The sequence below is a fragment of the Heterocephalus glaber genome, unplaced genomic scaffold (assembly GCF_053883595.1).
Source record: "Heterocephalus glaber isolate CG9 unplaced genomic scaffold, H.glaber_assembly_v1.0 deba00001545, whole genome shotgun sequence".
NCBI classification, from domain to species: domain Eukaryota; kingdom Metazoa; phylum Chordata; class Mammalia; order Rodentia; family Bathyergidae; genus Heterocephalus; species Heterocephalus glaber.
The window spans coordinates 1,748,841-1,762,491 of NW_028258338.1; the positions used below are offsets into that span (position 1 = coordinate 1,748,841).

At 36.7% G+C, this 13,651-nt stretch overlaps 1 protein-coding gene across 18 annotated transcripts in view; it reads left to right on the forward strand.

Annotated features, from left to right (window-relative positions):
- The window catches only part of Huwe1 (HECT, UBA and WWE domain containing E3 ubiquitin protein ligase 1), a 146,166-nt gene that overhangs the window by 52,546 nt on the left and 79,969 nt on the right, over nucleotides 1-13,651 (forward strand). For all 18 annotated transcript variants that reach the window (XM_013068752.3, XM_013068758.3, XM_013068760.3 and 15 more), the window contains 12 exons: nucleotides 1,527-1,604; nucleotides 3,606-3,653; nucleotides 3,734-3,802; nucleotides 4,723-4,822; nucleotides 6,480-6,580; nucleotides 6,870-7,020; nucleotides 7,185-7,312; nucleotides 7,806-7,946; nucleotides 8,357-8,462; nucleotides 11,254-11,415; nucleotides 11,889-11,990; nucleotides 12,455-12,535. In XM_013068752.3, the coding sequence (XP_012924206.1) occupies nucleotides 1,527-1,604; nucleotides 3,606-3,653; nucleotides 3,734-3,802; nucleotides 4,723-4,822; nucleotides 6,480-6,580; nucleotides 6,870-7,020; nucleotides 7,185-7,312; nucleotides 7,806-7,946; nucleotides 8,357-8,462; nucleotides 11,254-11,415; nucleotides 11,889-11,990; nucleotides 12,455-12,535 (1,267 nt within the window). The remainder of the gene's footprint in view (nucleotides 1-1,526; nucleotides 1,605-3,605; nucleotides 3,654-3,733; nucleotides 3,803-4,722; nucleotides 4,823-6,479; nucleotides 6,581-6,869; nucleotides 7,021-7,184; nucleotides 7,313-7,805; nucleotides 7,947-8,356; nucleotides 8,463-11,253; nucleotides 11,416-11,888; nucleotides 11,991-12,454; nucleotides 12,536-13,651) is intronic.

The following is a 13,651-nucleotide window of genomic DNA, read 5'->3' on the forward strand; positions in this document are numbered from 1 at the left end:
TTACTGAGCACTATAACTGTTGTACGTATTTTTCATGTTTACCCCCACGTCTTTTCACCCATGGTCAGGTCATGAGTTCAGGTCATACTCCCTTCTGCTTTGGTACATTGCTCTTGGAGCCACGGGGAACAACTGGATTTTTTATAATTCTGTGACTAGTTTGTCATGTTTAGCACAAAGAGGTGTAATGAAACTACACAAATTTATCTTAGCAAGTCTTTTTCTCCCAAAAGAATGACTTATTTCTGTTCACAAAAATCAGTAAATTAGAGCAAGTTCCTTCCCCATCTTAGCTGATACACTTTCTTTGGTATTTTATGAATAGGTCTTGGTAATATGGGCGGTGAGCTTAAGAGTATTCAGTCTGGAATTCTGAGAACATAAATTCTTAATTTAAAGTTCAGTTGGTTAATTCTGAACCTCCTTATGCATGTCAGTATTATACTTTGCCTCTTGGGCAAAACACTAAGACTAGACTAGACAAGACGAGACTTTCCTGATGTCTGTTACTTGTTTGAGTCATAGCTTGTGTTAAGAATTCACACATCCTAAGCTGGGAATGTAGCTCAGTTGAGATAGGGCTTGCCTAGCAAGGTTGAGGCCCTGGGTTTGATCCCCAGCACTGGAAAGGGATGAAAGAAGGAATTGAGAAACATGTATACTTTTAAAAGAACATAATGGCTGCAGATTTAGCTCAGTGGTGCCACCGCCTGCCTCATAAGTGCAAGGACCTCAGTTCGATCCCTGGTATCAAAAAAAATAAAGTAAATAAAAATAAAAGAAAGTAATGCATACACATATTACAAAATTCAGAGTATGAAAGTATATACACTGATAAGTTCCTTCACTCTCAAGAAGGAGCCAATGCTAGTGGTTTCTTTCAAGGAGACATTTTAGTATTGTCATCTTAAATCTTGTTTGTCCCATTGCTTTTCTGGTGTTAAACTAGATCTAGTTTATATCGGCTTCTTATGTACCTGCACAGAACAACAGATACCGTAAGACATGGTGTGGAATGGTGTAAAAGAAAGTATTGTCAAGATAAGCCAGTATCTTCAAGGTATTTCAGAAGGCTGATGATAGACACTAAGGTTACCATAAAAGTTTTCTTTTCTGTTCTTTAGCTGGTACCTAGACCTTGGTATTTGTTTTCCATCCTTTATTGGATTCTTAGTCATTTATTGCTTGACAGACTTGCTCCTCCTCTTGCCCTTCAGAATAGCTATAGTCAGAATTAGTCTCTTGAAAGAAAGGCTAACTGATAACTTACAAGTTCAAAAAGTGGAAATTTTAGCTTTGGGTTCCATCCTGATTTTGTTTTGAACAAGTCTCATTTCATTTGAGTCCCTCTTAAAGACAAGGAATTAAAGGCACTATAAGTCCTGAATACATTGCTCATTCTGCTGCAACAGTTCTTTTGCCATAGTGGCCAGGACTTTGAGAGACGAGTTGGGAGAAATGATGCCTGCCTTGTCTAAAATCACTTGAAGCTCAGCATCTGTTTCTTTGATATGCTTTATACACAGAAATACCCACCCAGTGCAACTACACTACATTTTGAATTCTATGCAGACCCTGGAGCTGAGGTCAAAATTGAGAAAAAGGTGAGTCTTTATTCAATAAAGTCTACAATCTACTATAATTGGGATTGAATTTTTTTTTCCTAGAAGAGGTAGACTTTTAATAACTGTTCTTATCACCAGGTGTCATTCATTTCCAAAGTGGTTAGACATTTCTGAAAGGGCATTGTTTTTTAAAAAAAAGGTGCTCATCCTTACATAAATAATATCTAGTACTCTATTGGGACACTGCAGTTCAAAGGGCCCTGGCCAAGTAATTCCTGAAACAAAACAGTCCCCCAGGCACATCAGCCCGCTGTGAAGGGAGCAGGTGCAGAATGCAGAAATGGAGGCAAGGCTGGGGCCCCAAGGCATTCAGAGCCACCCAGACTCCATGCATGGAACCCAAGTGGTCTTTTCAGTTAGTCAACAGAATAAGTCTTCAAAGGGGAGGAACAATTACCATGATAAGGAGGTTACTACATTCTTTGGACTACGTATCATAATTATAGTTAACAAATTCTGACAGTTAACAAAAATAGCCTCCATGGCTGCAGGTATGAAGACCACTCTCCTTCTGGCTTTGTAGTTCCTGCTGCATAGTACATGACTGATAAGCTATAAATGATACTGCTTTATGTTATGAAACTACTAGCTTTCTTCATTTACTATGTTATAGGCATTCATTGCTTGAGTCAAGGTTAGGCTTGTTAAGTGATTAAAGGCAATTTTATTACAGCAATATGTATTTATTCTAAAAGAATAAAAATGCACAAGAGGAACAGTTTTTATTTTTGTTTGCAACTTGTAAAATTGAGTTATTTTGTTGATGTAAAATACCAGTAACTCACTCAAGGACCATGCCACCTTCTGAAAATGCCATACACTACATCTTACATGTGTCAAAGCTGTAACTCGAATGGACTTGCCTAGAGCAGAAGCGGGCAACTGCTCTGGGTGCCTTTCTGGTCAGCACTGGCCAGGCTGGGAGCCCCAGAGTGAGGCTACACAGCCAGGGAGGAGGGGCTTTGTAGTTCGAGGCAAAATGCCTGTGTATCCAACACACCCAGGAATTGACTTTTATAGAACTTCCTCAGTTTTAAGTAATGGCATGTTTTGGGTTACATTGCTGCCCTACAAAGCTATACCTATAGCAGCTTCTTACTGATTACATGCCCAGCTCTGATAAGGTTGGATCTTAACTTAGATTGAGGCCTACCAAAAAATAGGACTCCCTTTATAAGACACTGCTGTGTCGTGTGTATTTTTTCTCACAGTCTCATTTTAGAGTTCCAACATAAAGTATAATAGTCTTGGATATGATGACTCAGGTTTCTTTACTTAAGCCACTCTGCAGAAGTCCTATAATAATGTTGCATATAGGATCCTACTTAAATTATTTGTTCATTGTGTATTTCTTGAGGAAGTACTAACATTCATTTTTGTTTAGGAGTAGCCCAGTGAATAAAATCCTTATTCTTCTACCTATAATATTTATCACTTAGCAGTCCAATTATATAACTACAGGATGTCCAAAAATTGCATATATTTTTCATTAATTTTTATAAGAATATAACAGGAAATATTTTTTAAAGTTTTATCAAATTTACTCAATGTAAGAATCAACTGGTTGAAATCAACACCTGCTTGAGTGGTGCTCAGGGTAAACTGATAAGTGGTTAAAAAATAAAGTCTTAAAAAAATAAAGGCTTTGTAGATTAATGCTTATAAACTTTGTAGTGCATATTCAAAGAGAAACTATTTTTATGGAGTCACTCTTTGCTGTGATTACTGACCTTGTGGAGATAAGTCATTCAAGGGTTTAAAAGGAACAAAGAAAAATACGAAAAGTGTGAATATCCTCTACATAAAATGGGTATTTTAGAGGATTTTAAAGTTACCTTGATTTTTTTTTTTTTTTTTTTAACGAGCATTCAGTTTTGAACCCGGGATGAAATATTTGTTTTGGGGCAGCTCTTACAGCCTGTAGCAGGGGAATCTAAGATGTTGAGTGACTCCTAACAGCTCGTATCTTTTTAATTTCAGACAACTAGTAATACACTACATTATATTCATATAGAACAACTTGACAAGGTAAGAGGAATCTTTGACACTTGGCTAGTTTCTTAATGTTTGGTTGCTGTTCTGTTATTAACTTTTTTTTCCTAATGTAGATTTCAGAAAGCCCTTCTGAAATCATGGAATCTCTTACCAAAATGTACAGCATTCCTAAGGATAAGCAGGTATGATATGTCTGAAAAATATTTTGTTCATGTGTCTCATCACAGCTTTTGTGTGCATGTGTGAGAGACAAGGATTTGCTATGCAGTTCAGGCCGGCCTTGAACTTACTATGTAGAGTGATCCTCCAGCCTCAGCCTCTCAGATGCTGGGATTATGGGCTTGCACCATCTCGCCTGGCAGCTTTTGTTTCTTTAATGATGTGTACATAGTTATCGACTACTGGTCTCTACCATTTCCTTTGCTTCCTTTCTTTCCTTGGCAAATAGTGTGGTGTTTTTATAAATAGATTCATGATATTTGCTGGAGAGGGAGACTACATAGCAGAAATCATGTCCACTTTAGAGTCAGACCATGGGAAGATGAGCCTCTCTAATGAGTCTTGTTTTCTTTTTTTTTTTCTTTTGGTACCGGGGATCAAACTCGGGACCTTGCGCTTGCGAGGCAGGCGCTGGAACCACTGTGCTAAATCCCAGGCCCTCTCTGAGTCTTAATATCTTCATTTTTATAAGGACTTAATAACCGCCTATGTCCTTCTGGGAGTTTGAGAAAAACATAAACTACTGGCTCATTATGGTATCTGATAATGAGCTTTTTCAATAATTTGAGTGTATTCAGGAGAAAATATTTTCTTCTCATTTTGGCAGTAATCAGATATTTAACAGTCTACTTATTAAGAACCAATCAGTTATAGTGATAGTTTTTGGCTTACTTTTGAATATTAAACTTCCAGGAGCCCCTCTCAAAACTTCCATTTTGTCAGCTAATCTCAGAGAAAATGGAACCCCACTGGGTTTGCTACCTTTGCAAAAAGGAACAATAAACCATTTTACTATGGAGCCCTACAGGTAAGTGTTAGCTCCAGAAAGAATATTCACTTTTTCCAATGATTTCCTAATAGAGGTCTTGTCTTTTTTGTATAGATGCTGTTATTTACACACATACGGCTGGCCCATGGCTTTTCTAATCACAGGAAGCGATTGCAAGCTGTTCAGGCCAGACTGCATGCAATATCTATATTAGGTAAGAGAAGAATACTAAATTAATAGATCCTAACTAGGCAGAAAACTTGACTTCCTTTGAATTACATCCATCTTTGTTGTTATGAGTCTTAGTGTAGTTACCAAAGTGGCAACTTAAATTATAGCTCACACTCTCAGTGTTCACTACAGTCATTACTCATTACTCTCAAGCTCATAACTGTTGTAACAGAAAAATATGATCCTCATTGACATGTCATATGAGGTTAGTCACAGCTTTTGTTTTTTTAATGATATGCACCTAGTCATCTACCAGTTGTCCCTGCCCTTTCTTCTGCTATTTTATCTTCTTCTTCTCCCATCTTTCAGAAGTATAAATATTTTAAAGTCCAAAAATACTAAGTAGTCAATATTGCACACTTAACTTCCACTGGGTAGAGGGTGGAAAGCACACAAGTTTGGAATCAGGCCTGGGCTCTCACCCTGATTCTACAGATTACATATTAGCAACATGTTTATCATCTCAGTCCCAATTTCTTTATTTTATGTTGAGACCAAATTTATAGACATCTGAGGGTTAAAAGAAAACCTATATAGCAGTCTAGCACAGGCCAGGCACGAAGGTATAAAATGGTAAGCTGCTGCTGTTACTACCTACCTTAATTGTGCTTTTATTCATTTGTCTGTTCTTATGTGTGTGCTGGGTACCAGAGATTGAATCCAAAGCCTTCACACTGAGCTACATCCTCAGCCCTTTTTTTGGTTATTTTGTTTTGAGACAAGGTCTTACTAAGTTCCCAAGGCTGGGCTCGAGCTCCTGCCCCAAACTCTCAGTGCTGGGATTATAGGCATGTGCCACCATACCTGCCTTTGTCTGCTCATTTTAAACTATGTGTTCCTTGCAATTGTGTTCCTTCTGTTTTTATTTGTACTCATATCATCTAGCATAACTCTTGGCATACTAGTAGTTACTTAACAAAATGTTTGTTGGAAATATAAATGAATATGCTCAAATCCAATTTGTCTTAGCTTCAAGGCACTATGTGTCCAGTATTACCTCAATATAGAAATAATTAAAAGTTGATTATTTGCATTCTAGCTGAGCATTGTGGCACATGCCTATAAACCTAGCACTCTGAGAAGCTGGGGCAAGAGGATTTTAAGTTCATTCCCAGCCAGGACAACTTTGTGACTTAGTGAGAACCTGTCTCAAAATAAAAAGAGGGCTAGGGATGTAGTTTAATGAAAAGACCCTGGATTCAATCTTTAGTACTGCAAAAAAAAAAAAGGATTATTTGCATTCTTAAATTTTACTACAGAGCCATACAAGTTCTTAGTCTGAAAAATCCATAAATTCTCTTTAGAATGTGTTTATAATGCAGCTGTATGTCCAAGGCCATAGTAAGATTATATCAAATAGTGATGCTACAAAAAAAATTAAATCTTCATTCTCTTTTCATACTTCTGTCCCCCAAAATTCTTGAGCAACACCAGTGGTACTTTAATAGAGGAATCTAAATTGGGTTAGTATTTAGAGCTTATCACTGTATTTGATTGAGTCATTTAGAATTCAGTGGTTCTGTCCTCCCTTGCTGCTTGGAAGGGAATCCTTCCTAGAACCTGTAGATGGCAAAAGGTCTCTCTGGGCAGTGGCTTAACCACTGCCTTCTTGCCTAAAGTGTTTGTTTCTCCTTTTGTAGTGTATTCCAATGCCTTGCAGGAATCTGCAAACAGTATCTTGTATAATGGCTTAATTGAGGAGTTGGTAGATGTCCTTCAGATAACAGATAAACAGCTTATGGTAAGTATCAATAATTTTCTCCACATACTAAGCTGATAAGCTATTTGCCCTTTTGCTTTTCCCAGGATGTTAGAACCCCTAAAGGAAAGCTTGGCCCTTTTATTTCTTTTACTTTGGATATTACATCTTGAAATAATGCAATATTTTCAATGTTACTCCTAACAGGCCTCTATCTCCCCAAGTAGTTACCAACAAAATAACTTAAATTTTATGTTTGGGATATTAGCACCTTGATTCAGGTATCTGCGTGTCTTATTTGACATGTTTTGTGCTTACCTTATTCTCATAGGAGATTAAAGCTGCTTCTTTACGAACATTAACATCAATTGTCCATTTGGAGCGAACTCCCAAACTCAGCAGTATTATTGACTGTACTGGAACTGCCTCCTACCATGGATTTTTGCCTGTACTTGTACGAAACTGTATCCAGGCCATGATTGGTAAGTATTAATGGTGATCATCCCAGGCAGGAAGGGGGGTCTGCCCTTTGTTTTTAGTTGTTTTGGGGGGATTGTTTTTTGGAGTTTTTGTCTTTTAACATCCTGCCAATTTATCATCAATGTCTGAGTTTGCTTTCTCTCCCTATCCCAATCTCTTATCATAGATCCTTCCATGGATCCATACCCTCACCAGTTTGCCACTGCTCTCTTCTCTTTTTTATACCATCTGGCCAGCTATGATGCTGGTGGTGAAGCCTTGGTCTCCTGCGGAATGATGGAAGCCTTACTGAAGGTGCTCTACTGGGTTTTTTTTTAAACATTTATTGGGAAGAGAGAGTACATAATTGCAATTTTGAAATGTTAAACACAGTGAATGCAGATAAAATAAGGTTACCCAGGAACAGTTATAGTTAAAATTTTCTACTTTGGCATTCAAGTTATTTCATTAACAGCTTGGAACAGCAGCTATCACCATTATTGATTTGTTACAGTCTAGTACAATGTAATAGTCAGGAGGCCTTGCGTATTTCTCAAGGTATATATATATATGTTAGCATGACGTTAGGTGTGAACTCTGATAAAGGTACTTTGTGACATAAATATTACCTTGGGGTAGATGAGTCCTTGAAATCCTAGACCCGTCACTAGGAAAGCACAAAAAAATCAAACACGTTTACCTCCTATACTGTGCTGACTCGTTGGGGCCCAAGCTGCATGTTTACAAAGGAATAGTTTTTGTAGCTTTGTATTTTAATTGTTTTTGCTTCACTTTCTATCCTTAATAGGTCATAAAGTTTCTTGGTGATGAACAGGACCAGATAACATTTGTCACCAGAGCAGTCAGAGTGGTTGACCTCATCACCAACCTGGACATGGCAGCTTTTCAGTCTCACAGTGGACTTTCTATCTTCATTTATAGACTTGAGGTATTATTATCCAGGGAGTGCTTTGAGTAGAGGTTTCTGTTTTGCTTTGTTTTGGCAGCCCTGGGAATTGAACCTGGAACTTTCACACTAAGCTATATCTTCAGCCCTTTCTTTAAGGTTTTATTTTGAGACAGAGTCTCACTTAATCACTAAATTGCCAAGGCTGGGCTCAAACTTGTAATCATCCTGCCCTGGCCTCCCAAAGTGCTGGGATTAAAAGGTGTGCACTATCATGCCCACTCCTTGCATGTGTTTTTATACTCAGTGAGAGCTGAACTTAGGAACTGTCCTTGTAACTCTTCTTTTTCCAGAAACCAATTTTGTAATCTACCTGCAGTGTTCTTCCAGTATAATTGTTCTAACCCTTAAATACATGGAGGATTTTCTTACTGTTTTTATCTTGATCACAGCATGAAGTAGATCTGTGCCGGAAAGAATGTCCATTTGTGATCAAGCCAAAGATCCAGAGACCCAGTAATACTCAAGAAGGAGAAGAAATGGAAACTGATATGGATGGTAATTGAGTTATTTTGTTCATATTTATGTGCCTGGGATTTTCCTGTTATCACCCCCTAACCTTAATTTTTCCTCATAAATAATTAATTACACAACTCACTTGAAAATGTATTTCATGCAACAAGGATTTTTTGTACATAAGTGATTTTTTAAAGTTGTTTTTCACAAGGAGATGGTAAACTGGCAGTAGACCTCTACAGTCACTGGTGCTACTCTGTTTTATTTCATCACTTAATAATTCATGTTTGGTTCTTGTCCTGTTATTCCTACCAAAATGTAAGCTTGTGGGATTAGGATACTGTCTTTTCACTGCGCACATCACTTCATAAATTTCATGTATTTAATTATGTGCTAAATATAGATTTCACACTAAGCTACATCCTTACATTTGGAGGATGTAAACTCTAAAACAAAACTTTTTAAAACGTTATTTTGAGAAGGGAGAAAAAAGGTGAAAAGGTTATTGGGTTGTGAATAACTTGTAAATGATAAAATCAGAAGGCCAGATATTTTTACTATTCAAATGCATTGTGTATCCTTTTTTTTGTTTGTTTTTTGTTGTTTTGAACAATTTTTTGCATCATATTTGGTACCTTATGTTTGACAACATAAAAGAAATTACATCTGTGATGGTAGGAAAAAGAAGCTGGTCTGTTATTGGAGAAAAATAAAAAACTTGGACCCTTTAAAAATTACAAAGTCTTGGGCTTGCCTGAAACAACTTAGCAAGAAATATTTTCTTAGAAATGTAGGGCTTCAAGTATTACAAACCTGTAACACTGGAAAAATTCCAGAGGTATCTAAACTCCAGCACTTTTTTTTCTGCATATCGTGAACAAGGCCTGCTGAGATTTTAAACTATTAGTCTCTTGATCAGTCTAGAATGGTAGTCAGGAGTTCCGCTCTTTAACTTCAAGCCATCATAGATTTTCCTTTTTCTCACTCTTGGGAGAAAAATCATGCTTGCTAATTAGTTGGTGCCACATCACAGTGCATTTGGTTCTTGCATTATAGCTTTAACAAGTTTGGCCAAAACAATGCTGAAAGGTTTGCGTTATTATTTTAGTTCTTCAAGTTTTAGTTAAAATTGACATTGTTCCATCTGCTTCCTTCAGTTAAAAACTGGTACAAGAACACTGAACTGATTATGTACAACACTACAAGCATACTGAATACCTTCTAGGTTTCTTATAATCCTGCTTGTTATCTATATGTCCCGGTTTCTACAACATCAAGCATCTGTTCTAAGTTTCTCTGTAAATCATTGTGTATCTTTTTTAAACCCCCCCCACAGTTGCCTAATTCATAGTTCCTAAGAGTTCCCAAAAAAAGGAACTGTTCCCAGGACAGCTTTCTTAAAATTAATTTTGTCTAAGTGACCCATGGTGTCATTACATGTATTATTATCATGCACATAATAAAGGTATTAAAATGCTTTTTTTTTTTTTTTTTTTTTTTTTTTTTTTTGGTACCAGGGATCGAACTCAGGTCCTTGTGCTTGCGCAGCAGGGGGCAAAACCACTGAGCTAAATCCCCGACCCAAAATGCTTTTCTTTTTGACAATATTAATAGGTTGCTATTCCATTTGTTTCTTACTTTCTCTCTCAACATAGTTATCTATGCATGTTGCTGTCCCTAGAAACCCCTTTTCCCAGTTTATTTCTAGTCTGTTGTAAGCAAGCTGGTATTGTAGTTCACAGGTGAGAATCCAAAGTGTTGAGTAAAATGTGACATTTACTAACTGATATGTTATAAATGACTGTTTAAAGGCTCACCGTTCATTATAGATTAGTTTTTTGTGAAAATTTAGTAAGCAGAAGGGTAAGAGTCCTAAAATTCAGACCCTATCTAAGGTGCTTGATTTCACTAAGTTTGCAACTAGAGACCAGGAAATCTGCATTTATTTAACCAATCAGGTCACTGTGGTATACTCTTAGTTTATATGTTCAATGAAAAGCAGGTTATGCAACCATAAATTTTGCATTCTAGATGTATAAAGGAACGTGCATGTGTATTTGTATATGTATAAAAGATTTGAAGAAATTGTTTAAAAATATAAACATTGGCTTATCACGAATGGAGTTTTTACAATGTTTTATACATTGTAAGAAATTATTATCTTTTGATTAATTACTTTATTCGGGTGTTCAAAGCAAAATTAATACTCATCCTCTACCGACCCATGTAATTATGAGTTAGGTGTGATTCTTTCCAGGTTTTCTTACATTCTTTCCATGTTCCCATACATAAAATAATTCTGAGGGCCGTGTAGTTAGCTCAGTGGCACCACAGCTACCTCACAACTGCGAGGTCCTGAGTTCGATCCCTGGTACCAATAAATAAATCTGCAAAGCATGAAGATCAGATTATAAATATACTGTTTGACTTGCATTGTTTGTTCAGAGTATTATAGACATCCTTTCGTGGCAGTATATTTATTGAGCGTTTACGTTTTAGTGACTTTTATTATCTTTCTTTTAAATGCTCTACTTACTATCTGTTACTGACCATTATTATATGAAATTGCATGTTTAACATGCACCACCACTCATTTGATGAGGTGAGAAATATTGAAAACCTTTTACAGGATTATTTTCAGTTTGTGTATCTTGGAAAACAACGTTAAATACCTTTATTTGTATGTGATAAACTCACATTTTCATTTTGGAGTTCAATATTCTAACCTATTATTTTAGCAACTTTATCATTCATAACGCCTCAGTGGAAGAAATTTTCTTAGATCTTTGGTACTTTTTTCTAATTTCTTCCTTTATCGTACTTTCTACTTTAGTTGCAGATGTCACTATGGAAAGCAGTCCAGGCTCATCCATGTCTATGGAGCACCGGCTGGATGTTGAATTAAAAGCATCAAGTTCCAACAGCAGCACTAGCATCTCTGGCCCTGGTCCTGGACCTGGACCTGGCCCTGGACCTGGCCCTGGTACTCGTCCTGGTGCGTAGATACACAGATACACACACAGTCTTTCAGTGACTGACTCATTAAAGTGATGAAGAACAGCTTTAGAAAGAACTCAAGTGGTACATTTGAGGAGTTTAGCTTCCTGTGATTATACATATTGCTTCACCTTTCCAGTCAGTGTTCCATTGTTTTAGCATTTTATAATTTTCTAACAGTTCATACACCCGTTATCAAAATCATCCATATTGCAAGGCAGATAATCCAAAAGAGGTGGTTCAGAGAATTTGAATCTTTTTATTTTGTAAATATTTTTTTTGCTTTAGACTTCTAATTTTAGTACTGGTCTTTTGCCGTCCTTAATGATGTATTTTTCGAATAGATCTCATTTCAAAAGCCTGCTAGTTTTACTGTAGTTGATATAGGTCTTAAATAAAACTTTTATGTCCCTGCTCATTGTGGTTTAATGGTAAACTCAGCATAATTTTCTTGACTTTCTCCCTTGCCAGGAGTTCAGTGTATTCCACAACGAGCAGCACTTCTCAAATCCATGTTGAATTTCCTCAAGAAGGCCATTCAAGATCCTGCTTTCTCAGATGGCATACGACATGGTATTTGATTCTAGATTCTTTTTTCGAAGGATATTTATCCTCTCCATACTGTATGTGCCTTTACATGCTGTTCTTATACCTACTCTTTTACAAGGCCAGCTTAGGAAATGTGAAACCATTTTAAATAGCCTTTAGTTGTTCACATTTTGTGGACCTCTGAGGGTTATTTTCATAATGATTCACATATAGACCCTTTCATCCACCTTTCCACTTCTTTCCTATGACCTCTCTCTCTGCCCCCTGTTCCCTCCCCCAATCTCTGTCTTCTCACTTTGGCCTACCGTTAGAAAGTGTATAGCATCAACAAAGAGTAATAAAATATGAGGAAGTGACAAGTATGAACCATTAAATGGGAATCAACATAGACTTTGTTTACTTTAATATAACATTTTGCTCCATTGTCTTCACTCTTTATACTACTCCCAGACTGATAACATTCTTCTTAATGTTTACTTTTTTCTTAGTTATGGATGGTTCTCTGCCTACCTCCCTGAAACACATCATCAGTAATGCAGAATACTATGGCCCATCACTCTTCCTCTTAGGTAAGCAGCATTGAGAGTTGGGTTACACCAAACTGGAATTAACCTGACTGAGCTCTCTATATTTTACATATTTGCAGGATTTTGCTACCCTGATTAGTCCACTCTGGGATAATGCATCTTTCTTATTGGTGGTGAAATAAAGAATGGTTTCTATTTCAAATATCTATTTATTGAATGCTACCCTTTAAAAAAACATTGTATTTGTATTTTGAGTCATTAGTAATAAAAAGTTATATTGTACATTTGGGTTATTTATGCTATACTTCCATTGTTTTAAAAGTTTTTCATTCAATGTTAAATCCCTAACATTGGTAGGAAACAGTTCCATTCTCAGAATTGAATTTTAACCTGTACACTAGCGTGTAAGATATTTTATACTACAGAAAATACAGTTTCAGGGACTTTACTTTTTACTTGCAAAATGTCTGCATTTTGACATTGGCATTGCTCTGAGTATTCATGATTTAGAACCTGATTTTTAATAGATATTTATTGAGTACCATCCATTTTTGGGACAATATGCTAAATACATAAGCTTCTAGAATTCTCAGAAGTTTCAAGGAGTTTATTGAGGGTACTCAAATAAGGTAAACTTCCTTATACTCGTAGCAGGCGTTCTGTATGAATACATTTAAGAGAGAATTCTTTTGGCTACTACAACTTAAATACTTCTTTGCCTCATTGCTGAAGCAGTTTTAAGATTTTTGTGTATTAACCTTGTGTTTTTTGACCTTGCAAATTTTACTTGTTTTGATTTCTTTAGATATTCTAGTCTTGTCATCTATAAGTAGAAAATTTTACTTCTTTGGCCTTTTTGTCTGTCTTAGTTACTCTCTCATTGCTGGGACAAAATACCTGACACCCACAAGTTAAAGGGGAAAAATGTTATACAGATTTCAGTCCATAGTTAGCTGACTCCAAGGCAAGGTAGCATGGCAGAAGAGAAGCAGTTGATGTCATTGCAGGCAGGCAGGAAAGTAGAGCTCAAAGGAAGAAGGGAAACATACAACTCTTTCAGGCTATTCCCACAGTGACCCACCTCTTCCCCATCAAGCTTCACTTGCCCAGCCCTTTCATAAACTCATCAGTGCACTGATCCATTGATGAGTATCAGGC